This window comes from Balaenoptera musculus, chromosome 20, assembly GCF_009873245.2.
Source record: "Balaenoptera musculus isolate JJ_BM4_2016_0621 chromosome 20, mBalMus1.pri.v3, whole genome shotgun sequence".
Lineage (NCBI taxonomy): Eukaryota > Metazoa > Chordata > Mammalia > Artiodactyla > Balaenopteridae > Balaenoptera > Balaenoptera musculus.
Window position 1 is genome coordinate 31,538,268 of NC_045804.1, and position 26,649 is coordinate 31,564,916.

Consider the following 26,649-nt stretch of genomic DNA (forward strand, 5'->3'; position numbering starts at 1 on the left):
CTGTCCTTGGCCTTCCCAGCAGGCTGAGAAGCAGCTGCTGCGGAACGATGGACCTTGGGGTCGGCGGCTTCTCTGAGGAGCAGTTCCGGGAAGCCTGCGCTGAGCTTCAGCAGCCCGCACTTTCCGGGGCCGACTGGGAGCTGCTGGTGGAGACCTTCGGTATCAGCATCTACCGGCTGCTGGACCAGGTAGCTGTCGGCACGCTGGAGGACCACGGGGCGACAGCATACGGGGTTCCCCTGACCGCGGGGAGTGCGGGGCTGCAGCCGGAAGTGCGGACCTCGCGGGTCTTCTGGAGCCCAGAGGAGCTAGCTCTGGGGGTGCCTCCCGCTGACTTTGCCCCCTGCTGGTCGCGGGGAGTGGGGAGGTCATCAGAATTTAGTCTCAGGTCTGAGGCCCGACAGGGCAAGTCGTTTGTTACAACTTACTGAAAGAGTTAAAAGGTGGGTCTGCTGATTCTTAGCTCCATGCACTTGCCTGCAAGGGACGTGGAGCCCCGCTCCCGGGTGGATGCCAGTGGTGTCTGTGTGGTGGGAAGTATTTTAGAATTGAATACAGGTAGAAAAAAGAGTGGACTTTTCAGAGAGTGGATGTGCAGGGTGCTATGTGTGGGGAGAGGAGTGTTGCTGAGAAGGGACCTACTGTCAACTCCAGTCATTTTACTGACTTGCTTCGTTTGGATGCTCCCTGCTTCCTTGTACGTTGGACTTAATAACTTGTCTGAAGCTTCCCGGGAGAAAGATTAAAAGGGTAGGAGGAATGGAGTTGGGGGCCTGCCTGGAGGCCTTTGGAGCCAGGTGGAATGATGGCCAGTCATCAGTTGCTCTGTGTGCTAGTAGCTGCATGGCAAATAGCATAAAAGTTACCTTTAGACAAGGTAAGTGAAGTTGAGGTTTCCTGGCAGAGGATCAGAAGATTATAGAGTGTTCGAGAAGGGAGGAGCTCTGAATGTCTGTGAGTACTAGGTCACTGGGTACAACAGGATGAGCAGGAAGTTCAGTCTAGGGCAGGCAGAATTAATTTCTTAATGTCATTTCAGCAGTTAACCTTGGTGCAAACATGGACATGTTTTCAGACAACATCCTTTTATCTTCTGACCATTTCATTTTCCGCACCAGCCACGCCCAGGCATTTGCTAAGTGTTGTCAGTTCACTGCTCAGATATATCTGATGTCTGGTCCATTTCCCTTCCCTTTCTTTCCTTTACCTTTGCTACTCTGAGTGGCACCTCTTACCTAGAATTGCAGTGACCTCCAAACTAGCTTCTTGGCCTTCCACCTCTCTGATCCCTTCCATCCTACACACTACAGTCCAATCAAGCACCTGAAGGAGAGGTTGTGATCTTATCAGTCCCCTTCCAGTGGCCCTGTTGATTGCAGAATTAATAATAATAATACCTACAGTAATAGCTAACACATTGCATGCTTTCTTAGGCTCCAGGCACTGTTTAAGTACTTTGCAGGCATTGACTTCATCCTCACATCAACCCCATGTTGTAAGTTACTATGTATGTATATGTAAGGTACTGTGACTATCACCTTTTTACCAGTTTGGTAATGGATATGTGGAAAGGTTAAGTTGATTGCTCAAGACTCAAACTGGGATTGGAACTCAGCTATCTAGCTCCAGACCTGTGCTGTAAATATGCTCCTACACTGTCTCTGAAAGAGGGCAAGTGCTGCCAGGTGGGCTATGCATGTGGTACTAGGCTGGTCCCAACTCACATTTCCAGCTTTACCTCCCATGACTTGTCCATACCCCTCCTGTCCTCCAGTCAACCCTGGCTACTCCCCTCACCTCCCCCCAAGGGCTTGTGCTCTTTTGACGTTGTGCCTTTTATCGCACAACATCCACTGCTTGAGCTGAGACAGAGTGACTGGCATTGTATTATGTATTGTCTCCATTGTGTATTGTTATATAGGTCCCATCTCCCTCCTGTGGGGAGGATGTGAGTGGTATTCAGAATAGTTCCTATCCTTACCAACTGTAAGTCTTATTTCCACCCATTCTGGGTGTGAGGGTAGTCATGGTACATTGACGTAAGCTACAAGTCTTTCCAGAGAACTTCCGTAAGTTGGAGGCTGTACGATTCCCAGAGATGTGCCCTTGAGCCTCAATAGCTAGGATGGAGGGCCACCTTGATCTCCATCTGTATTAAATGTCAAGATGCCCTGTTGTGTTGGGTATAAGCCCTTCCTCTTTCTTTCTTCCTTTTCTTTCTTTCTTTCTTTCTTTCTTTCTTTCTTTCTTTCTTTCTTTCTTTCTTTCTTTCTTTCTTCCTTTCTTTCTTTCTTTCTTTCTTTCTTTTTCTTTCTTTCTTTCTTTCCTTTCTTCCTTCCTTGCTTCCTTCCTTCCTTCCTTTCTTTCTCTCTTTCTTTCCTTTCTCTTTCTTTCCTCTCTCTTTCTTTCTTTCTTTTTAACCAGTTGCCAAGTGATGCTGAAGCTCCTGGTCCACAGACCATACTTTGAGAACCACTGATATATGGGGAGCTTCTTGCATGGTGCTCAAGGGGGTTCTGACATTGAGAGGCAGGAGAGGGCCCTAGAGATGAGAAGCAGTGGGAACTGAAAGGTAAGGGTGAGAAAAAAGAGTATCTTAAGACAAAAGCAATGCCCACTTTAAGACTCACTCTCCCTGATTTTTAAATTAGTGGTCACTTGGGAGTGAATGTGGTCCCCTGAACAGTGTTGAGAAGTTCCCCTGGAGAGAAAGGCCATGGGTTACTTACAAAAACTTTCCCAGGGATCTGCAGTCAGATCTCGCTGGAGCTTTAGGCTGGTTACCATGCCAGTAGACACTGTGAACTGCCAATAGATGGTGTGAAACTGGTGTGCAGAGGCTCACATCATTGATTTAGACCAAGAAAGTGTTGGACTGAAAAGATCTGGCTGAGCGCTTGACTTCTTATGTTTTTAAACCAAGTGTCTGGCACTGTGAGAAGGGACTGCCTTTGTCCTCTCATAGGTCTTCTAATCAATGAGTTTGGTGAGGAGCAGACAGTACTTTCCTAGGGACTATTCTTTCCTATACTGTTGACCTTCTAAAATACTGAGAGCCTGGATTTACTGGGAAAACTCTGTGGTTAGCTAGGCTGGACTGAGAGAAAGTTTGGCCTTTTGGAGGGAAGCAGAGATTTAACTGCCATGAGAACAGATTTACCTTGATGGATGAGAAGCTTCCACTCCCATTCCCCAGGTGGGATCATAATCCAATTTGCATCATGGGCTTCTTTACTTCCGGATGATAAGACTCTTCTGCTCCCTTCTCCCACCCTTCTGCCTCTTTCTTAAGGGAGGAGTAGGTACCAGTGTGATTGATGGAACAATTGTTGCACCCAGGACACTTACAGAGCCATATTTACTCATGGGTAGGGCCACCATGTCTTAAAGCTGAACACCATGTGTTGCCTCCTTCTACTTCCTGCCGCTGATCGAGGCTAACTCTCTTTCTGTCTCTCTCTCTCTCTGTCTCTGCCTCTCTGTCTGTATCTTTCTCTGTCTCTGTCTCTCTCCTATTTCATCTTTCCTGAGCGTACAACTGGATGGAAATGTCAGAGCCTCAGTTCTCCCTCTCCTCACTTGTCTCTCAGGATGAGGGTGTGGTGTGAGGCAGTATGAAGATGCTGGTCCCAAGATTTAGATTTGGGGGAATGAAGGGGGAGGGATGAGTAGGATCCCCCACTTCCGTCTGCAGGTATAAGTTGAACTTTGTGCTCCACAGCTGCCTTTGGGCTGTTTGAATGTGTCCTAGTGAGAAGAAACCTCCAAAATATTGGTTCATGACCCATTCAAGCAGTCTTTCAGGACCTATTGTGTGCCTGCATTTTGCTAAGCCCTGGTGACGACTGATGAATAAGACAAAGTTCATGCCTTCCAGAAGCTTTAAGACAATAAAACAGGCACTTTTTTTGGCTATGTAGATCTGAGCGCCTGACCTATACCATTTTTCTTCTGCCTGAAAAGCTTCTTTTAACATTCCTTACAGAGGAGGTCTGCTACTGATGAACTCCCTCAGTTTTTATTTGTCTGAAAAAGTTTTTATTTCTTCTTCACTCTTGAAGGACAGTTTCATTGGATATAGAATTCTAGTCAGTAACTTATTTCTTTCAAAATATTATATATTTCACTCCACCCTCTTTTTGCAGGGTGGATTCTCAGGAGATGTCTGTTGTAATTCTCATCTGTATTCCTCTGTAGGTAAAGTGCTCCCCCATCCCTCCTGCTACAGCATCTTTTAAGATTTTCTTTTTCTCTTTGGTTTTCTGAGTTTGAATATGATTTCTTTAAGATTTTTTGGCGTTTCTCCTGTATGGTGTGCTCAAGATTGGCAGATTTACTTTGAAGGGTGGTCTGAGCTTAGATGGTCAACCACCATGTGATTCAAAATAAAATATAATATATTTGGGGCTTATGACACAAAGATTTCTCTCTTGCATGTGGAATTGCAATACAACTCTAGTAATTCAGAGTTTTCCTGGGGTGTATGTTTTAGAAGTGGTGGTGGCAATGGTCTAAAGCAGGGATTGTGAATTTTTTTATGTAAAGAGCCAAATAGAAAATATTTTAGGCTTTACAGGCTAAGAGGCAAAATGGAGGTAATTATGTATTGACTTATATAACCACTTAAAAATGTAAAAACCATTTTTAGCTTGTGGACTGTGAAAAATAGCCAGCATGACAGATTTAGCAACCCTGGTCTAATGTATAGTTTTGATGCCTAATTGCCCTGTCACTTTAGGATTTATGAACCTAAGACCCTAGCTGAGTCTCTGCTTCCCAATCTACAAGCTGGAGATAATTCCTGTCCTGCCAAATTTGTACAAGGATCCATTGGGAGGATACATTTTGAAGCACCTTGTAAATTGAATGGTGTTTGGTTGTGAGATATAGCAAGGGTGATCTATATCCCGATATACCCACCACAGGCCTGGTTTACACTTGTCCTGGTGAAACATTTTACAACACCTCTCTCACTCAAAAGTGGTCTGGTTGGAATGATAAATTATATGGTCACCCTAACGCTATATGCACCCTGAGAGCTTATTAATTTATCTAATGACATGTTTGGAGAGGTCAGTGACTATTTGAGGCAGGATCATAGCCTTTGAACTCTGTGGTCACATCGCTGGCTTCAAGTCCAGGTTCTGTTGCAACTAATGAACTTCGAGTTCATTAGTTGTGTGACCTTGGGTGGGTTTCATAACCTTCTATTTTTATTTTGATAGCTTTTTTGAGGTATCATTTAAGTACCACAAAATTTACTCATTTTAAGTGTACAGTTCACTGATTTTTAGTAAATTTATGGAGTCATGCAGCCTTCCCCAAGTCTAATTTTAGAACATGTGTGTTACCCCCAAAGAAACCTCCTGCCCATTTGCAGTCATCCCCTGTTCCCATTCCCAATCCCAGACAACCACCAAGCTACTTCCTGTCTCTACAGACTTAACTTTTCCAGGAATTTCTCAGAAGTTCTTTAAACCTCAGTTTTGTTGTCTGTAAAATGAGTTTACCAATGGTCCACAACCTCATATTTTCATTGCGTAGATTAAATGGGATGACCCCTGTAATGCACTCAGCCCAGGTCCTGGTATTCAGTAAGTACTCAACAAGCATTAGCTATCAGTGTTATCTTACCTAGCTATCTGCAGTCCTTCAGTATTAAACCTGCCATGTGTTCTTGGAGAGACCTCAAATATTGAATCCGATTTAGTCAGCCGTCTTTCTTCATACAGTCTTCTTCATACACACTGCCCAGTGGCAGCTACAGCTTTGACATCTGCCATTAGGAGTGATTCTTGTTGGTGAAAAATGCTTACTTTTCACACCTTCTGAGCCTGTTACTTGCCACAGAGGGCTGGAGTTGGGCAGCTTCCACAGTGGTAGATTGGAGAGGTGTCCTGGGCCCTGAGGAATGGAAATGAGCTCTTCTATGAGAGGCAAAGAAAATTCAGTGCACACTCGAGGGTGCATTTATAGGATTAGAGAGATGTGATTCACCAAGGCTGTCTTGTAGTTAGTGATGTAAATGTGGATAAACACCATAATTGAAGAGAATGAGTGATGCCTTTCTGCAGGTGAAGTGTCAGGGTTTAGGAACAGTGGGGATTACTCCTCTGTGGGATTACTCCTGTGTGGGAATTGCAAATGTTAAATACAAACATTATGACACTGGTATTTCTCATATGTAAACACATTAGCGCTACAGAATTTATTCTGCTTAGGACAAATAAGTGAACTATTGGCAGCAATGTTTCTCAACCTATTTTAACTCTATGGATGCAATTAAAAAAATTGAAATTTAAAAAAAATGCATTTGAATTACAATTGGTAAGAAATGTAACAGCTTGATTTTTAGACTAGTAAGCCAGAATAACAGAACATCTCAAAAATTAGTGATGACAGTAGCAAATTGCTAAAGCATGCCTCCACACCCCTTCCGCTTCTTCACTGATAAAGTGGAGATAATGAGATGCTTATTTCATAGGGTTATTATAAGTATTAATCTCCAAGTACAGTGCCCAGTTTAGAGCAGGTGCTGCATAGATGTTAGTTCCTGTAAAATGTGCATTACATTACAGTTCTGAATTATCAGTTCTTTAATCTGGAAAAAGGAGATCATTATTACACCTACCTTATTAGTACTTACTAAGTACTTATTACTAGTACTGGACACCACAGTAAGAGCTTTAGATGGATTATCTAATTTAATCCTCATAATCATTCCCCTAGGTAGAAACTCTTATTAGACCCACTTTGCAGCTGAGGAAAGCAAGGCTAGTAGGTGGAAGAGCTTAGACCATACCCGGGTTGTGACTCCAAGACCATTCTATAAATGCCACGCTGTATTTCCTGGCACAGGAGTTTTGAGATGACTCTGAAATAATATATGGAAAAATACCACAGCTCTAGCTCATTGAAAGTGATAATATTTATCCTTTCTCCATTCCTGCCTTTTCCTTTTTCCTTGTCTCAATCCCCCAGAAGCAGCATCTAAAAAATACCTCTTCTGGCTGTTGGAGGCCTATTGGACAAACACACCAGGCTGAAGGACTCATGGAAGTATCTCAGTGGGAGGTCCATCCTGGGTGGTCTGGTGCAGGAACACTGGCTTGGGGGCTGCAAGGAACAGTTTCCCATCCACGCTTTGCCACCAAGAGTCATCAGCTGACTCTTGGCGAGTCACTGTCACCTTTTCCATAAGGGTCTAAGGCCCCTTCCAGCTCTGAGAGCTTGTGTTGTCTTTACTGAAATTATTAGCTTGTCATTTGGAACAGTGGCTTGGAGCAAATGTGCAGAGAGAATAGAGCTAAATTAGAAGACTTTGTGGGCAGAAGAAGGGGCTGGTGTCACCCTCTCTCTGGCTGTCCCAAGTGCTAACTGTAGGACTCAGGCAACTAATGTAGCCCCTTTGAGCTTCATTTCCTCATGTAAAGGTGGAGATGACACCAATGCCCCTATTGATACCACAGGGCTATGTTGAGATTATATGACATAATGAATATAAAACTGAAAACTGCACTGTGTTTAGAGAAACAAATGCTAGTGTTATTGAAAGAACTTACAGCAGGTCCAAGTGATTGGAAGACTTCAAATGCGTAATACATGATTGTTGCAGTGACTGCTGACAGATCACCAAAGGAAATACATTCCAAGCTGAAAAACCAAGTATAAGACTATGCCTGATTGTTTTCTCAGGGCCAAGAACATAGTGGGTCCATAAATTTTTTCTGAGTTACATAGTGGAAGGAGGTGGAACTTTCTATGATAGTGTGTGTGAAGTTTCAGATATCTGTGCAAAATTAAATATGCTTCAATTTAATGTCCATTCATAGTGTCTATTATCTCTTCTCTTCCTTGACAATTCATTTTAGTAATGCTTATGTATTTCTGTACTATTTTAATGTTTTACACATAGTCATGTTTGCTTGTAATGTTTTGTCAGTCTACTTTTCTACTTAAAATAATGTTAAAGAAAAAACAAACCTGGACTTAGGGTTGGGGGTTATTGTAGTAGAGAGAATACTTTGACCATAAGATCCACAAGTATCTCAGAAGTGAGGCAGAAAGGTCTTTCTTTTATAGAGAGAAGTCAGCAAGGCTAGAAGCCATGTGTGGGCAAGTGAGATGAAGGTGGCCTGACTGGAGAATAGAACAGAGAATATCTTACCCTGAGGCCAGTCCGTTGTCAGGAGGTGCTGGATGCTGACTCAGGCTGAGGCTGGGCCAAAGTTTAGGGTCTGGAGGAAGGAGAGGTGCTTAACTAGCTTGGTTAACAAGTATTTTGTTCCAATTGATCAGTGGAATAAGCAGTTTAGCTAATCATTTACAGGGCAATGAAAGGGAATTTAGAGGCTCTATGTCTTGCCTTGTGATAGGTAAACAAGGGGCGTGTATGTGAGTCTCATCTAAGTCATGAGGGGAAAGGTGGTTCTTTTGTGATAAGCTGTTTTCTGGAACCCAAAGGGTGGGAGATTTTCTTAACCTCTACTGTTTTCTGGGATGACAGAACTTAAGTACAATTCTCAGTAAGAACTACTTGTAATAATTAGGATTGCTTTTAGCTGCAAGTACAGAAAACTATATTAACAATGACTTAAACAAAGAGGGGTTTATTTTTCTCACCTAACAAGTAGTTCAGAGGTCAGCAGTTGCTGGCATTGGTTTAGCTGATCAACGACGTTAATAAAACTCTTTGAATATTTTCACTCTGCTTTCTCATGTTTGTTGTCTTTTAGTCACAAAATAGCTACTGCAGCTCCATAATCATATACATAATCAAAACAAGAGGGAGGTGTCTTATGGCTATTACCTCTACTTGTATAGGAGACCACGAAAGTTTTTAGCTGTGCATACGGCCATAGGGGTTCTCTTAATAAGAAAGAGAGTATAGGCTATAACGAATCTTCTGTTTCTTCTGGGAATTATATTCTACACATGATATTGACTGATTCTCTACCATTGAGTAATTCCTTTACCATCTCAAGTATAGGAAATTAAATATCCTATAAATGGAGCATTAGAAAATCATGCAGTGTGTTTTACTTTAGATAAAAAAAATTGAGCCATTTTTACAAGTGGTTTTCTGGAGGACCTTCAGGAAAAGCCAAGAACCTCTTCAGTAAACTTGTTTGGAGTAATTTATTGAAATGTTAGTATGTTTGGAAACATATCTGCAACAAATGTTGTACAGGAATTATATCTCTAATTTGAAAGAGACTAAATACTGAAGTTTTATGTGGGCAATACTAGAAACATTGCCCAAGTAAAACTAAGGTTTATGTTCTTTTTCTATTAAATTGTTTGTACAAACAATGGTACCTAATCCTGGTAAGATGCTCCTTTGCTACTGGTGAGAGTATAAATAGGTAAAAATTTTTCTTAAAGGTTTAGAAAAAGTAAAAAGAGCATTAAAATGTTAATGTCCTTTACCCTAAAATTTATCTCTAAGGAAGAATTTGCTTTCCTTGTGAAAATGTTAGAATTATGAACCAAGTTTGTCCATACAGAATCATTTTTCCAGCAATGTTCATAATTGTGAAAATATATGGAAACAGAAATAACTTACAAGAATAATTAAATTAGTTGTTATTGCTCCATAGTTTCAAAATAATATAGTTAAAAATAGGAATACAAGCTGTTTATACCATCTTACTCCCATTTTATAACACGTAGAAGTATTTATTTACTCAAAAAAATGTCAAATATTACCAATGGATACTTGAGGATTATGGAATTTCACGTCATTTTAATTTTCTTTATTATTTTTGGCATTTTCTAATTTTCCTTAATGAATATGAATTATTTCTATAATTATAAAAAATTCACTTTATTTTGTAAAAGATATAATGAAAATGTATGTTTGCTGAGACCCTCTTTTGAAAGAAATAAGGGGTGAAAAAAGGCTTTGATCCAAGAATTTGGGTGGGGTTGCTCAGAGCCTGAAAAGAACATTTTATTGATAGACTACAAAAGGTGTCACAAAGCATTTTGTCCTCTGGAGTTCTGGCATTTCTCAGTTCTGCCAAGAAGGAAGTGTTTAAAGGAAGTTGTCACAATAGTTCATTCTTTGGTATTCAGTTTAATCACATCTTTCTATTTTTCTCTTCCTAGAGAGCTTTCTGTTTTTCTTTTCTATGATATGTACAAGACTGAGGTTACTAGGGCTGAAACTATATTCAGAGGGATGGGAACCAATTCTAGAAAACTGTCTTAATTCATCCAGATAACCAAAGGTAACTCATGTGAAGTTGGGGAGATCATTATCTCTATACATAATTATCCCTTTTGCTTAGTATGTGTAGAAAATGGGGACCCAGTACTCCTGAACAGAAGCTAATTGTCTCTCTCCTAAGACATTAAAATGTGTGTGGGTGTAGATGTGTGGTGTGTACAATCCCTCACTATCTTTCCATCTGTGAGCTTGAGGGGAGGGGACAGGAGGGGAAGGAGACGTTTCTCTTGAGTCCTGCCTTTCCTATGGGGCATCCATGGTACAGCATAAAAGGAGGTCAGACCTACCAGTTTGTCATTTGCTGGTTGGAAACCCTTGGTATAAAGCCACATACTGTTGGAACTGAAACATCCTTATGAATTCAGTTTCAATTTTACCTTCCATATCCTGCCAGGTACTTTCATATACATCTGAGATTCCTAAACTGGGATATGCTTATCCCTGGGTTATGCCACCTGAGTCAGGAGACACTTGAAGCCTCAGGATCTCTAGAAAGATTCCCCATGTTTACCCCTTGACCTCAGATAAGTCCCTGGAATGGTGTTTAAGAAGATGGGTTCATTCATGTTTGATTAGCCAATCAGATTGCGTTAGCACATGGAAATATGAATACATATAAAAGCTTCATTTTTGTTTGTTTGTTTGCTTTTGCACTGAAATTAAGAGACATTGATTTAATTTTAACAATAGAGCCTTTAGACAAGGTGAGGTTCAGGAATTGTTAGCTGCCATTGTACAGAGAGTGAAGCGTGTAGTGTCACCAACTCCAGCCCAGAACCCTCACAGAATATGGCTTAACATGAAAACAAGGAAAATCTCTTGTACTTAGGAATCTAGATATGGTCTTTTACTGAATAAAAGGGACTAGTATGATTTGAGGCTGGTGTGTTGCCCCCTTTTCATTCTTTTATACACAAGTCTTTTATAGGGACTTCCCTGGCAGTCCAGTGGTTAAGACTTCGCCTTCCAATGCAGTGGGTGAGGGAGGGTTCAATCCCTGGTTGGGGAGCTAAGATCCCACATGCCTCGTGGCCAAAACCCCAAAACATAAAACAGAAGCAATATTGTAACAAATTCAATAAAGACTTAAAAAAAAAAAGTCACTTATAGAAAAATTCTGTCTTGGAATTGGTAAAACAATGTGTTGGGTTTCATTATGCCCCATGGATATCTAAAACAGTAGTCTGAACCCTGAAAGCTAGCTACCTATATGATACCCCTACATGGATGTTTAATAAGCATCTCAAACTCAACTTGCCCAAGGTAGAACTCTTGGTTACCCTGCAGTCCACAAATCACCTCCTCTGCAAGTTTTCTCTGTCTTAGAAAATGGATCTCCCATCTACCTAGTTGTTTAAGCAAATGTTATAAGAATTATCCTCAACTCTTTGTTTTCTCTGTCCCCACGGCCAGTCTGTCAGCAATTCCTGTTGACATTACTTCCAAAATGTGTCACTAAATCACTGACTTCTCCCCATCACTGTTGTTACTTTCCTGTCTAATTACCATCCTCTCTTTTCTGGACCATTGCACTGGTCTTCTAACTCAGGGGTCCCCAACCCCCGGGCCACAGACTGGTACTGGTCCGTGGCCTGTTAGGAACCGCACTGCACAGCAGGAGGTGAGCGGCAGGTGAGCAAGTGAAGCTTCATCTGTATTTACAGCCACTCCCCATAGCTCGCATTACCGCCTGAGCTCCGCCTTCTGTCAGATCAGCAGTGGCATTAGAATCTCATAGGAGCACAAACCCTACTGTGCATTGCTCACGTGAGGGATCTAGGTTGCATGCTTCTCATGAGAATCTAATGCCTGATGATCTGAGGTGGAGCTGAGGCCGTGATGCTAGTGCTGGGGAATGGCTGCAAATACAGATTATCATTAGCAGAGAGGTTTGACTACACAGAGACCATAATAAATCAATTGCTTGCAGACTCATTTCAAAACCCTATCAGTGAATGGCAAGTGAAAACAAGCTCATGGCTCCCACTGATTCTGCATTAGGGTGAGTTATATAATTATTTCATTAAATATTGCAATGTAATAATAATAGAAATAAAGTACACAATAAATGTAATGCACTTGAATCATCCCGAAACCATCCTCCACCCTGGTTCGTGGAAAAATTGTCTTCCACGAAACCGGTCCCTAGTGCCAAAAAAGTTGGGGACCGCTGTTCTAACCCATCTCCTTGCTCCCTTATGATCTATTTTCTACCAAGCAGCAAGAATCATCTTTTAAAAGTCATCCCCTATTTAAAGTCATTCCCATATTTAAAATTATTTGTTGGTTTTCCATAGCAATTATAAAAAATTTTTTACCCCTTTACCCTGGTTTACAAAGCCCTTTGGGCATGGCCTCTACTACCTCTTTGACCTCAGCCCCTACCACTCTCCCCCATCACAGTTCTCTGGACCCCCTGACTTTGTGTTCTGTGAGTAAGGCAAACCATCGGGCCCCCTCCCAACCAGAAGTGGGCTTTCCTCATCTTCCCATGGCTGGATCCTTAGAATATTTAGAAGAAACCGTTCTGATAAATCCCTCATAGAGACATTTCCTGAACACCCAATGATATAGGACGCAGCACCAGCCCACTAAAACTAGACACCATTTATCACATAACCCTCTTTTATCCTACTTAAATTACCTGGATAGCATATAGCTGTCACCACCTTCAATGCCTAAGGCCAAATATAAGACCCATGAGATCAGGCTCCTCATCTGCTTTTTCACTATTGTTTCACTAAGACCAAGAGGAGGTGCTCAGTAATGGTGCTGCATGAACAGCTGTTTTTCATATGCTGTGTAATCTCAACCTGGGAATCAATAGGTTGTTTCTATCTGTTCTTGTTTTATAGCAGACTGGATTGTATGAGTATAAGGTCTTTGGCGTTCTGGAGGATTGCTCACCGGGTCTACTTGCAGATGTCTATGTGGACTTAGACTATAGAAAACAGTGGGACCAATATGTTAAAGGTGAGTGACACCTACAATCTAACAAAACCAATTAGAAAGTAGAATCTAATGTTATTTATTCTAGCCAGCAGTAAGCAAAAGGTTTAATTTTTACTATATTATGTTTCATTTTTAATTTTGGCATATATGTCTTAAAGTTCTAGGTTAAAATGTGACTTTGCTAATCTTAGGATTTGCTCCTTGCATACTATTAGAGTCACTCTCCAGTTTGCTCTGAGGGCTGCTTTGTTCTTATTATAAGTTTGTTGTCATCTCATAAACCTAGGTGGTCATGGAAGGCTTCTCAGAGGAGGTGGTACCCAAGCTTTGTTTTAGAGGTTGAATCAGAGTTTTATAAATGGCAAGAATACCTATATGTGAAGAGGTGAGAGGGTGAGGGGGTGAGTGGTTAAAGGGCACCTGAGGTCTAGGGAATAGCATGAGTAAAGTGAGGAAGGCATGAAACAACATGAAATATTAAAAAACTGTGAGCAGTTGGGTGCTGTTGAGTTGCTGGGGTAGCAGAATCTGGAACTAGGGTGGGAGGAGGGTCCAGAGCCCCAAGGGCCTAGGCTGGCCACCTGGCTACACTTCTTAGATTTTCACTAGAAGTGAGGGAGAGTTATGAGAAGCATTAAATAGGGGCTCTTCCTGCCACTTAGAGTGGGGAGTGGACTCTGCCATCCCAGTCACAGCAGGATAGATACGCAGCAGCTAGCCCAGGGACACAGAAACCCTGACAGACCCTTGCTGTGGTCAGGAATCTTGGTTGCAAGTAACCAAGCACTAACAAATGCCAGTGTAAGAAAAGGAGAAAACATTTTTTTTTTGTTGTTGTTCATGGAATTGAAAAGTGCATAGGTGTCTGGCTTCCAGGTCAGCTACATCCAATACTTTATATCTCCAGCTTGACTGTGTTTTCCTCTGTGTTGACCTCATTCTCAGTCAGATTCTTATGTCATGGCAAAGTTGCCACCAGAGGGTGCAGGCTTACATTCTAACCATGTACATAACCCCAGAGGAACAGGAACTTTCCTACTGATGCAGCCAGAGTCCCAGGGTTGGCTCTCATAGCCTCAATATGGATCATATACTTACTTCCTGGGGACGTTTATCATGGTTTTGGGTCACTTAGTGCTATCAAATAGCCTTCCTATCTAGGGGAAATTGTGATGCCACCTATTCAAGGGAGAAGCCACAAGTTCTCTGTCCATCTCTCTAGCAGACATTGTTCAGTCGTGTGCTGTAGACATTGGAAGAGCCTCTGATGTGTGATACTTGGCATCAGCAGCCCACACTATGGAGTACAGTCCAGAGACAGCAGTATTTTGGCTTCTCTGGAGCTATCCTGAGGTTCTAACCTAACTCTGGTCCTCCTAGATCTTCTGTAGACTGCATGAGAGCCTTTAAAAAAACACTTTTTGGCCTAAACTTGCTAGAGTGGCAAGCCAAGACTCTGTCCACACATGCCTTCCCTAAACTAATCACCTTGGCCATGTCTGGATCAATATCCCACCCCTATAATTAATGCCGAGTCAGTTCTGCTTAAACCACATAGTGAAGGAGAAAAAGGAGAATGAGATGCTGGTCCAAGAAGGGGAGAGCCAAAGCTGAGCAGGCAAAGCAACAGATGTCTGCTCCTTCCCTTCCTTTCAAGGGCATCTTCAGCCTCCTGTACCAGTGGGCTGGCAAGCTCTTTACCCCACGGTCTGCTTCTAATAGATTTCACTTTTTCAAAAGCTAAATTAATTAACGCATTGCCACAGTTAGTATCTCCTCAAGGGACTCTCTTGGTTCCTTCAGCAGCCTTGGTGTAGCGCCTTCTCTAAATGGTTAGTTAGAAGCTTCCTGCACAGCTTGGGGGCAGAGGCTGCACACTTCATAGCATTCCTTTGCTATCTCCCTATGAGAGCTGATGCTATATGCACTATATGCATGGTGGATATTAAGGAGATTTGGTCCCTGTAGCTGTGGTATAAAGCAACATAGGAGAGAGGAAAGAAAGTTACGGTTAGCACAGTTAAGCAAATTTCTAGCTGTTTAGGAAGGACACTGCCCTCTCTGGAACCTTCGTTTCCCAATTGAACACACTAGACTGGGTGGCTCAGTCCCAGGACACCTGTAATATGTCAAGAAATCTAAAGGGGGGCGTAAGGACACAACAGTAAAACATTTGGTACTCTAGTGACATCTGGTGGTTTCCCTGATTTTTAAACCTGAAAATTTATTTTTTAATGCCTAATTTTATTTCACTGCATTTTTTTGAGAGTGTTGTTTGTGCTATATGATGAACAATTTTTGTTGGGTTCTTTTATTTTTACTCTGTTTTTATATCTACTAGACTCTGCCCCTGGGCAACAAGCTTTCCATGGTAGTAAATCTGACTTTTTCTAGAATTCTGTGCCTTATGAGTGAGTGGTTTATCATCCCTACAGGATCATCATATCAAAGCTTCTTGGGTTTTTTTATTTTTTTTATTTTTTAATTTAATTTTATTTATTTTTTTATACACCAGGTTCTTAACTACTTATCCATTTTATACATATTAGTGTATACATGTCAATCCCAATCTCTCAATTCATCACACCACCACTACCCCGCCGCCACTTTCCCACCTTGGCGCCCACACATTTGTTCTCTCCATCTATGTCTCTATTTCTGCCCTGCAAACCGGTTCATCTGTACCATTTTTCTAGGTTCCACATATATGCGTTAATATACGATATTTGTTTTTCTCTTTCTGACTTACTTCACTCTGTAAGACAGTCTCTAGGTCCATCCACGTCTCTACAAATGACCCAATTTTGTTCCTTTTTATGGCTGAGTAATATTCCATTGTATATATGTACCACATCTTCTTTATCCATTCATCTGTCGATGGGCATTTAGGTTGCTTCCATGACCTGGCTATTGTAGATAGTGCTGCAATGAACATTGGGGTGTATGTGTCTTTTTGAATTATGGTTTTCTCTGGGTATATGCCCAGGAGTGGGATTGCTGGGTCATATGGTAATTCTATTTTTAGTTTTTAAAGGAACCTCCATACTGTTCTCCATAGTGGCTGTATCAATTTACATGCCCACCAACAGTGCAAGAGGGTTCCCTTTTCTCCACACCGTCTCCAGCATTTGTTGTTTGTAGATTTTCTGATCATGCCCATTCTAACTGGTGTGAGGTGATACCTTATTGTAGTTTTGATTTGCATTTCTCTAATAATTAGTGATGTGGAGCATCTTTTCATGTGCTTCTTGGCCATCTGTATGTCTTCTTTGGAGAAATGTCTATTTAGGTCTTCTGCCCATTTTTTGATTGGGTTGTTTGTTTTTCTAATATTTAGCTGCATGAGCTGTTAATATATTTTGGAGATTAATCCTGTGTCCGTTGATTCATTTGCAAATATTTTCTCCCATTCTGAGGGTTGTCTTTTCGTCCTGTTTGTAGTTTCCTTTGCTTTGCAAAAGCTTTTAAGTTTCATTAGGTCCCATTTGTTTATTTTTGTTTTTATTTCCATTACTCTAGGAGGTGGATCAAAAAAGATCTTGCTGTGATTTATGTCAAAGAGTGTTCTTCCTATGTTTTCCTCTAAGAGTTTTATAGCGTCTGGTCTTACATTTAGGTCTCTAATCCATTTTGAGTTTATTTTTGTGTATGGTGTTAGGCAGTCTTCTAATTTCATTCTTTTACATGTAGCTGTCCAGTTTTCCCAGCACCACTTATTGAAGAGACTGTCTTTTCTCCATTGTATATCCTTGCCTCCTTTGTCATAGATTAGTTGACTGTAGGTGCATGGGTTTACCTCTGGGCTTTCTCTCTTGTTCCATTGATCTGTATTTCTGTTTTTGTGCCACTACCATATTGTCTTGATGACTGTAGCTTTGTAGTATAGTCTGAAGTCAGGGAGTGTGATTCCTCCAGCTCTGTATTTTTTCCCTCAATACTGCTTTGGCTATTCGGGGTCTTTTGTGTCTCCATACAAATTTTAAGATTTTTTGTTCTAGTTCTGTAAAAAATGCCATTGGTAATTTGACAGGGATTGCACTGAATCTGTAGATTGCTTTGGGTAGCATAGTCATTTTCACAATGTTGATTCTTCCAATCCAAGAACATGGTATATCTCTCCGTCTGTTGGTATCATCTTTAATTTCTTTCATCAATGTCTTGTAGTTTTCTGCATACAGGTCTTTTGTCTCCCTCGGTAGGTTAATTCCTAGGTATTTTATTATTTTTGTTGCAATGGTAAATGGGAGTGTTTCCTTAATTTCTCTTTCAGATTTTTCATCGTTAGTGTATAGAAATGCAAGAGACTTCTGTGCATTAATTTTGTATTGTGCAACTTTACCAAATTCATTGATTAGCTCTAGTAGTTTTCTGGTAGCATCTTTAGGATTCTCTACATATAGTATCATGTCATCTGCAAACAGTGACAGCTTTACTTACTCTTTTCCGATTTGGATTCCTTTTATTTCTTTTTCTTCTCTGATTGCCATGGCTAGGACTTCCAGAACTATGTTGAATCATAGTGTTGAGAGTGGACATCCTTGTCTTGTTCCTGATCTTAGAGGAAATGCTTTCAGTTTTTCACCATTGAGAATGATGTTTGCTATGGGTTTGTCATATACGGCATTTATTATGTTGAGGTAGGTTCCCTCTATGCCCACTTTCTGGAGAGTTTTTATCATAAATGGGCATTGAATTTTGTCAAAAGCTTTTTCTGCATCTATTGAGATGTTCATATGGTTTTTATTCTTCAGTTTGTTAATATGGTTTATCACATTGATTGATTTGCGTATATTGAAGAATCCTTGCATCCCTGGGATAAATCCCACTTGATCATGGTGTGTGATCCTTTGAATATATTTTTGGATTTTGTTTGCTAGTATTTTGTTGAGGATTTTTGCATCTTTGTTCATCAGTGATATTGGTGTGTAATTTTCTTTTTTTGCAGTATCTTTGTTTGGTTTTGGTATCAGGGTGATGGTGGCCTCGTAGAATGAGTTTGGGAGTGTTCCTCCCCCTGATATATTTTGGAGGAGTTTGAGAAGGATAGGTTTTACCTCTTCTCTAAATATTTGATAGAATTCTCCTGTGAAGCCATCTGGTCCTGGACTTTTGTTTGTTGGAAGATTTTTAATCACAGTTTCAATTTCATTACTTGTGATTGGTCTGTTCATATTTTCTATTTCTTCCTCGTTCAGTCTTGGAAGGTTGTACCTTTCTAAGAATTTGTCCATTTCTTCCAGGTTATCCATTTTATTGGCATAAAGCTGCTTGTAGTAGTCTCTTAGGATGCTTTATATTTCTGCGGTGTCTGTTGTTAACTTCTCCTTTTTCATTTCTAATTTTATTGATTTGAGTCCTCTCGCTCTTTTTCTTGATGAGTCTGGCTAATGGTTTATCAATTTTGTTTTTCTCAAAGAACCAGCTTTCAGTTTTATTGATCTTTGCTATTGTTTTCTTTTTTTCAATTTCATTTATTTCTGCTCTGATCTTTATGATTTCTTTCCTTCGGCTAACTTTGGGGTTTTTTTGTTCTTCTTTCTCTAATTCCTTTAGGTGTAAGGTTAGATGGTTTATCTGAGATTTTTCTTGTTTCCTGTGGTAGGCTTGTATTGCTAAAAACTTCCCTCTTAGACCTGCTTTTGCTGCATCCCATAGGTTTTGGATCATCTTTTTTTTTGTTGTAATTTGTTTCTAGGTATTTTTTGATTTTCTCTTTGATTTCTTCAGTGATCTCTTGGTTATTTAGTAATACATTGTTTAGCCTCCATGTGTTTGTGTTGTTTATGTTTTTTTCCCTGTAATTGATTTCTAATCTCTTGGCGTTTTGGTCAGAAAAGATGCTTGATATGATTTCAATTTTCTTAAATTTACCAAGGCTTGATTTGTGACCCAAGATGTGATCTATCCTGGAGAATGTTGCGTGTGCACTTGAGAAGAAAGTGTAATCTGCTGTTTCTGGATGGAATGTCCTATAAATATCAATTAAATCTATCTGGTCTATTGTGTCATTTAAAGCTTCTGTTTCCTTATTTATTTTCGTTTTGGATGACATGTCCATTGCTGTAAGTGAGGTGTTAAAGTCCCCCACTATTACTGTGTTACTGTCGATATCCTCTTTTATAGCTGTTAGCAGTTGCCTTATGTATTGAAGTGCTCCTATGTTGGGTGCATATATATATTTATAATTGTTATATCTTCTTTTGGATTGATCCCTTGATCATTATATAGTGTCCTTCCTTGTCTCTTGTAAGATTCTTTATTTTAAAGTCTATTTTATCTCATATGAGTATTGCTACTCCAGCTTTCTTTTGATTTCCATTTGCATGGAATATCTTTTTCCATCCCCTCACTTTCAGTCTGTATGTATCCCAAGGTCTGAAGTGGGTCTCTTGTAGACAGGATATATATGGATCTTGTTTTTGTATCTATTCAACGAGGCTGTGTCTTCTGATTGGAGCATTTAATCCATTCACATGTAAGGTAATTATCAGTACGTATGTTCCTATGACCATTTTCTTAATTGTTATGGGCTTGTTTTTGTAGGTCCTTTTCTTCTCTTGTGTTTCCCACTTAGAGAAGTTCCTTTAGCATTTGTTGTAGAGCTGGTTTGGTGGTGCTGAATATTCTTAGCTTTCACTTGTCTGTAAAGCTTTTGATTTCTCTGTCAAATGTGAATGAGATCCTTGCTGGGTAGAGTAATCTTGGTTGTAGGTTCCTCCTTTTCATCACTTTAAGTATATCATGCCACTCCCTTCTGGCTTGTAGAGTTTCTGCTGAGAAATCAGTGTTAACCTTATGGGTGTTCCCTTGTATGTTATTTGTCGTTTTTCCCTTGTTGCTTTCAATAATTTTTCTTTGTCTTTAATTTTTGTCTATCTGATTACTGTGTGTTTCGGCGTGTTTCTCCTTGGGCTTATCCTGCCTGGCACTCTCTGTGCTTCCTGGACTTGCATGGCTATGTCCTTTCCCACGTTAGGGGAATTTTTGACTATAATCTCTTCATATATTTTCTTGGGTCCTTTCTCTGTCTCTTCTCCTTCTGGGACCCCTATAATGCAAATGTTGTTGCATTTAATGTTGTCCCAGAGGTCTCTTAGGCTGTCTTCATTTCTTTTCATTCTTTTTTCTTTATTCTCTTCTGTGGCAGTGAATTCCACCATTCTGTCTTCTGGGTCACTTATCCGTTCTTCTGCCTCAGTTATTCTGCTATTGATTCCTTCTAGAGTATTTTTCATTTCATTTATTGTATTGTTCATCTCTGTTTGTTTGTTCTTTAATTCTTCTAGGTGTTTGTTCTTTAATTCTTCTAGGTCTTTGTTAAACATTTCTTGCATCTTCTAGATCTTTGCCTCCATTCTTTTTCCGAGGTCCTGGATCATCTTCACCATCATTATTCTGAATTTTTTTTCTGGAAGGTTGCCTATCTCCACTTCATTTAGTTGTTTTTCTGGGGTTTTATCTTGTTCCTTCATCTGGTACATAGTCCTCTGCCTTTTCATCTTGTCTATCTTTCTGTGAATGTGGTTTTTGTCCCACAGGCTGCAGGTTTGTAGTTCTTCTTGCTTCTGCTGTCTGACCTCTGGTGGATGAGGCTATCTAAGAGGCTTATGCAAGTTTCCTGATGGGAGGCAAAGCTTCTTGTTAATACAAGCCAAAGACACTTCTAGATGCAATAACTTCTTTTTTTTTTTTTTTTTAAGAACTCTATGAAAAAGAATGCAATGGAGAAGCAGTGGTCTACTGGCAAGTCAAGTACCCTTTTCCCATGTCCAACAGAGATGTATCCTTTCCAAAAGCACACCATTACTCAGCTTTTGAAGTGTTTCTGTGCCCCATGGCCATCACCCAATGGTAGTATGTCCAGCAGATGTGGACAATGTTGTTTTTGACTCTTGCAGAGACATCTGCTACAGCTGTTGCTTCCTGTGTGGCTTTCAGTTTTCCAGACCTGACCATGTGGAGCATCTGTAATTGTGATCATGGGAGGGCAGCTCATACTTTCCGGAAAAGTTTTCTAGGAAATCCTTGTGCCAGAGAATTGGGGACCTGAAAACAACTTTTCATAAAGAGTATTCAATACACTCTCTCAGTCTATAGGAGAGGAGGTAGGGACCCAGAGAGGCAGTGTGACAGAGGCCCACACTCAGGTGGTTAGCAGCAGACTGGGGGCTGGGACTCAGGCCCCACATTTCCAGCTCCCTCCACCTCCCTTCCTCCTGGAATATTGGATCTGGACTCTGTGTGTATGCTTCTCCCCCTCAGTTTCCTCGATTACGATATGAAGCATTTGAATGGATGTGAGGAGTTTTAGCTGACACTCCAAGGCTCTATGAAGCCCCTTAGGGCCAGCCTGGGAGGGTTTGATGGACATTTGCTGGGTGGGCAGATGGGGTAGAATATAGGCGGGGATAGGTGAGATTTCGACTCCACTGTTCTCTTCAATCATAGCAGCTGAGTGTTTTACACACTGAATTTCCATAAATAATCCTTTTAACAAAGGGTCTGTGGAATTAAAAAAAACAAAACAAAAACTTGGAAACCACTGAACTGGATGATTGCTGGGATCTTTTCTAGCTCTAACATTCTGTGAGTCTGTATGTTCCTAAATAATTGTTCTTTAGAAAGAGAGGGGACATCGGGGTGGTTTGTGGGTATTGTTTCTGTGTGTTTTGTGTGTATGTGTCTACCCTGGCCCAGCTAGATTATAGACTCCATAAGAGATTATTTCTGGCACAATTCCCACAGACTGCTAAATACAGGTGGTAGGTATTTCAAGAAATTGTGGTTACTTAATCCCTTAGATTTTATGTTGTTTTCTCTTCTCCTGCCAACAACTGTGCAGGGTAGGAGCCATCATCCCCATCAGTCAGGGAAGGAAACTGAGGCAAAGGGAAGTTCAGAACCCTGCTCAGGTTCTCATCAGTTTCTCACCACTAGAGGCAGGCCTGGGCCCAGGTCCAGCTGTGACCAGAGAAGGTGATCTGGACCAGGGCAACACCACTTTCTGACCTCATGTGGATACTGCTGGGGGCTGTTCTCAGGAGTGGACACTGGCTGCTCCTTGAAGTTTGGTTTCATTGGCTTTCCAGTGCCACACAATCCCATAATGAGTTTCTTAGTCTTTGTATATACACATATGTCTCTCCAACAAGGGCTGTTCTATTTTTAGAATAGAGAACAGTATAATGGAAAAGAACATTAGTTTTGGAGGGAAAGATCCCAGGTTGAGTGTGCACTTATTTCCTGGTTTGCTCTGTGACCTTGGAAAATGCCCTTCACTTCTCTGGGCCTCGGTAAACTAGTGGCTCTCCACTCATAGACTGTGTGCCACGCTGGACCTTCCAACCCTTCAAAGAACTCTGTGAAATGGCAGTCAATATATCAAGTTAATTTTTCCTCAATGGAGTGTCAGTTGATGTCTATCACATGAGCTAAGCAAGGTGTGGGACCATATTTGCTGTGAGGAAAAAATAAAAGACTTGGGAGAGAGGAAATCCAGAACTAAAGCAACTTCATTCCTTCCCTAAAACATTTAAGAGCTTTACTCATCAGTGCGTAGAGAGTGGGGGCAATAGACCATCCTGCAGGGTGCCTGGGGGAGGGGCAGACCACCATGGGTGCTGTAGAGCCTCTGAGCTGGCCTGGGGCTGTGGTCACGGCTGTTGCAGTAAGTGTAACTGTGTTGTACTTACAGTGATTGTTTGGATTATTTTAGGCTTTAATTCCTTCTCCTGTGAAACCTAAAATTCTACTGTTGGAAAGTCTAATGAACACATTAAAGAGCTGAGCCCTCTGTAGCTATGAAAATCTCACCAGGTTTTGGAGCCTAATCTTGGTTCAAATTCAGGTTCCATCACTTCAGCTGGGCTATGGGATCTTCAGCAAGTTTCTTTTCTTCTCTGAGCCTCAATTTGGTCATTTGTAAGATGGGGATACTTATGCTGAACTCACAGGGACTTTCTCAGGATCAAAATTGATGCTAATTGTAAAGCACACGATGCATGTACGTGGTAAGGGCTCAATAAGTGGTGACTCTTGTTGTTTCTTAAAATGAAATCATCTTCCCTATAATAGTGCCACAGACATAGTGGTTATTCTGTAAGTGTTTATTGAGTTGAAATGACTTCGTGATTCTTGGTGAACCAGAACCAGCAAGGGCATCTGCCTACTAAATATTCAGGTATTCTTGTGTCTTCCTATGATCTCCAGGTGTAAGTAACCCTTCCTGACCATCCTCTGTGCATAGAGGTCAGTGATTAGGGCTTAGGGAGAGGACGAAGAACAATGGCCCCATTGTTTACTGAGGGCTGCTTCTGCTCTAGTCTCTCTCTAGAGCCCCCACCAAGTCTGCCTGCAGGGCAGTGGTACCCTCTTTTCTTTCAGAGGGAAACCAATTTCAGAAAAGTTGAGTAACCAAACCAGGATCACACAGCTGATAAGTGACCAGTCCTCTGAGATCTCATTGCCTTCTTGGAGAAACGAGAAGTGGGTTCCCCACATAACTAAAAGCAGCAGGGAACCATTCACAGGTGGATAATACACGCTCTCAAATAAGAACACCAGTTGGGAGGAGCTATGGTTTTCCAGGGCAGGTAGGCAGATAAGGCAGGAAATGAAGTAACAGTGCAAGGGAGCAAACACCAAGTGGAGGAACAGAATCATCTCCCTTTGCTTCTGGCTTGAGGGCTTTCCTTCTGCTCATCTGAGGTGCTGGCCTTGATGTCGTACCTTGACTGGTGGTGTGGTACGTCTATGTGCGACAGCGGCGAGAGCTGGACCATGAAGGACAGAAGATCCACGTGATCCTGGCCCAGAGCACCCCCGTGCCACAGTTTCCAGAGAAATCGGGCGTGATTCGGGTGAAGCAGTACAAGCAGAGCCTGGCGATCCAGAGCGATGGCAAGAGGGGGAGCAAAGGTAAAAGGAGGGCACGTGTTGGCGCGCCAGCCAGGGCCACCGATGTAAGGCCACACTGGTTGCAAGGCACGTAAAATGCAGGATGCTTATTCCCTGAGGTCAGAGACTTAGGCATGGGTGCAAAAGAAACAAGGGAGACTCAATTCACCACAGAAGCTTGGCTACAATGCAGCGTGGATGTTTAAATCTGATCTATTCATTCTTTACTGACTCTTGCATCGTCCAGATGAAATCAGAACATCCAAGGGAATCAAAATGTTTAGAAACTCACTTCAGGCTGGTCCTGTCCATGCACACACCGGCCAGGGGTGGGCAGGAGGGCTGGTGGGACCATCTCTGAGGAGGCAGCTCCTGCTCAGCAAAAACCCAGGGACTCAGGACCTGCCTGCCTTGAGTTCCAGCCTCTGGAGAGAGGCTGGGAGGGGTCCATGCAGCCACCTGCTGGACTGGAATCAGTGTGGCCTTGAGGCTGTGGCAAAATCTGAACTGTAGTTGTGACGTGTGTTAGATCTGCCACCTTGGGCATGTCACCCCACTCTTCTGAGTCTCCATTTTATTATTTATAAATTGGGGTTCAATTTTATCAACTCCTTAGGATTGAGATGATTAATGAGAGAAATAATAATATGAGAGACTATATCCAAGTCTAGCACTTGCCAGGCGTTTAATAAATATCAGCAGAATGTGCCTTGACTGTTTTCCAAAATGTTTATATGTAAGTTTCCCGTAAGGCAAGGCAGAGGGGCGAGTCCACTTGAATTCCTCCTTACTTTCTGGGCCTGGATATGAAGGTGGAATGTTTGCAGGGTTTGTTATTGTATCTTTCTAACATGTTTCTTCCTCTTGAATTGTCCTTTCTTTCCCTCTCTAGTTTTCATGTATTACTTCGATAACCCAGGTGGCCAAATTCCGTCCTGGCTCGTTAACTGGGCTGCCAAGGTGAGATCCCAGGAAGCAGGAGGGGAAGTGTGTTTGACAAATGTTGACTTAGCCCATGGGGCTGTCAGGCTGAAGAGACGCGCTGTCTCAGCCCTCATGATGCTCTTTTATGAGACAGCTCTGTTGAGTGACTATGGTTAGGACTGGGGTAGCCAACACCCAGCACAGAGGATGGGACAAAAGACGAAGAATGTTTACCTGGAATGCCAGCCCTCCCTGCTTTGCTCTGAGACCCCGCACCAGGATCACAATAGCCTGCTCCTTGTAGGGACAGTGGTGCCTGTGGACCCTGTATCTGCTTATGGAGGAGTTAGACAGGCCAACCTGGCCCAGGAGACACCAGCCATGTCCAAGCCTGGGGAAGCCTTCAGGTTTTTTTATGGTTGTTTTGTTTTTCTGTAAGGAGAGGGAACCACAGTGGTACCCAGATCACTAGAGACTGCCTAGGACCTGGAATCATGCCGACCATTCAGTCTGTTTATAAGGCCCTACTTACTGGCTGGAAGGCTCACCAATTCCCTGGGAGAGTGAAAAAGCACATAAGTTTTGAGTCAAACGCATGATATTTTGAATCCTGGCCTTGTTTCTGACTGTATAATCTAGGGAAGCCATCAATTTCTTCCCTCTTAAAAATGGAGTTGGATATTCCCACCCTGTAGAGAAGGAGTAAATAGAACAATGTTTGGAGAAAATCTTGAACAATGTTCAACACTAACTAAAGAATGACATATCCTGCCTCTTGCCCCCAATCCTTACCATTTTCTAATTCTGTAAAGCAAGTCCTTTCTCTCACTTCTTTGGAAGAATCCCACAGCCTAACCCAATCGCATTTGTGAGTTTTCTTTTTCTTTTGAAAAAATGGTGTCTTAGAAATATCTTAGCTTTTTATTAGCAAAAGTTAAAATATACAACAAGGTCTTATAACAGTGGCACCGGTGGTTCAGCCTTACCTGTGCCCTGCATCTTACCTTTTGTCATCATCTGTTGCAACGCTCTGTGGAAATCTGCTCGTGGGCCCTATTGTCATATTTATTACTCCCAAAGCCATCTTCCTTTACCTTTGCCACATCCCGAAGAATTAGGAATAATCCCTGTGAGGACATAGAAGTGACAGTCTCCTTTCCTTTGCAGAATGGAGTTCCTAACTTCTTGAAAGACATGACGAAAGCCTGTCAGAACTATCACAAGAAAACCTAAGGGAAGGAATTGGGAGCCTTGTGTCTGTGGAATGATGTCTCCGGAAGTGCCACAACCGCCAGCGCTCAGCCTGCCTTTCACTTTTTTGTCCTCAGAGTCTTGCATGCTCTCCAGCATGTTGTTCCCAAGTGTGTTTGCCTGATGCCCGGCTTCCTTTCCCACTCTCCCTTCCCCAGGACCCACTGCCTTCTTCCGCTGTTGAATGTGGGTCAGATTAGGGAAACTTTTGCTTGTTTATTTTTAAAAAGGGGAGTCCTCAGTAAGGAACACAGTCAATCCATTGTGCCATTCTAGGGAGATCTTGGGTGGAGGACTGACAACACCATCTAAGAGTGACTGATCCTGGCAAGCTGGCTCCTTCCCACATGTGATTTCTTGCAACCCAGGGAGGTGATTTCCTGCTGAAGTTGCAT

The 26,649-nt window shown here is 41.7% G+C and overlaps 1 protein-coding gene across 4 annotated transcripts; it reads left to right on the forward strand.

The window, feature by feature from the left end:
• On the forward strand, positions 1 to 26,649 carry LOC118886994 (phosphatidylcholine transfer protein). Of its 4 annotated transcripts, none has more exons than XM_036837468.1 (6): positions 1 to 188; positions 13,090 to 13,204; positions 20,884 to 20,963; positions 23,929 to 24,100; positions 24,972 to 25,039; positions 26,171 to 26,649. In XM_036837468.1, the coding sequence occupies exons 1-6, from the start codon at positions 48 to 50 to the stop codon at positions 26,234 to 26,236; spliced, it is 642 nt and encodes a 213-aa protein (XP_036693363.1). In that variant the 5' UTR covers positions 1 to 47; the 3' UTR covers positions 26,237 to 26,649. The 4 variants fall into 4 exon arrangements, with proteins under 4 accessions (XP_036693363.1, XP_036693365.1, XP_036693364.1 ...); XM_036837469.1 differs by having other exon boundaries at positions 2 to 188; positions 13,087 to 13,204; positions 23,947 to 24,100; XM_036837467.1 differs by having other exon boundaries at positions 3 to 188; positions 13,087 to 13,204.

Excerpts from the sequence above, each read along its gene's own strand:
- LOC118886994 (XM_036837467.1), top strand. The coding sequence starts at position 48 with ATGGACCTTGGGGTCGGCGGCTTCTCTGAGGAGCAGTTCCGGGAAGCC. Across the intron at positions 13,205-20,883 it reads GTGGGACCAATATGTTAAAG|AACTCTATGAAAAAGAATGC; the intron begins GTGAGTGACACC and ends TTTTTTTTTAAG. Across the intron at positions 20,964-23,928 it reads TTCCCATGTCCAACAGAGAT|TACGTCTATGTGCGACAGCG; the intron begins GTATCCTTTCCA and ends CTGGTGGTGTGG.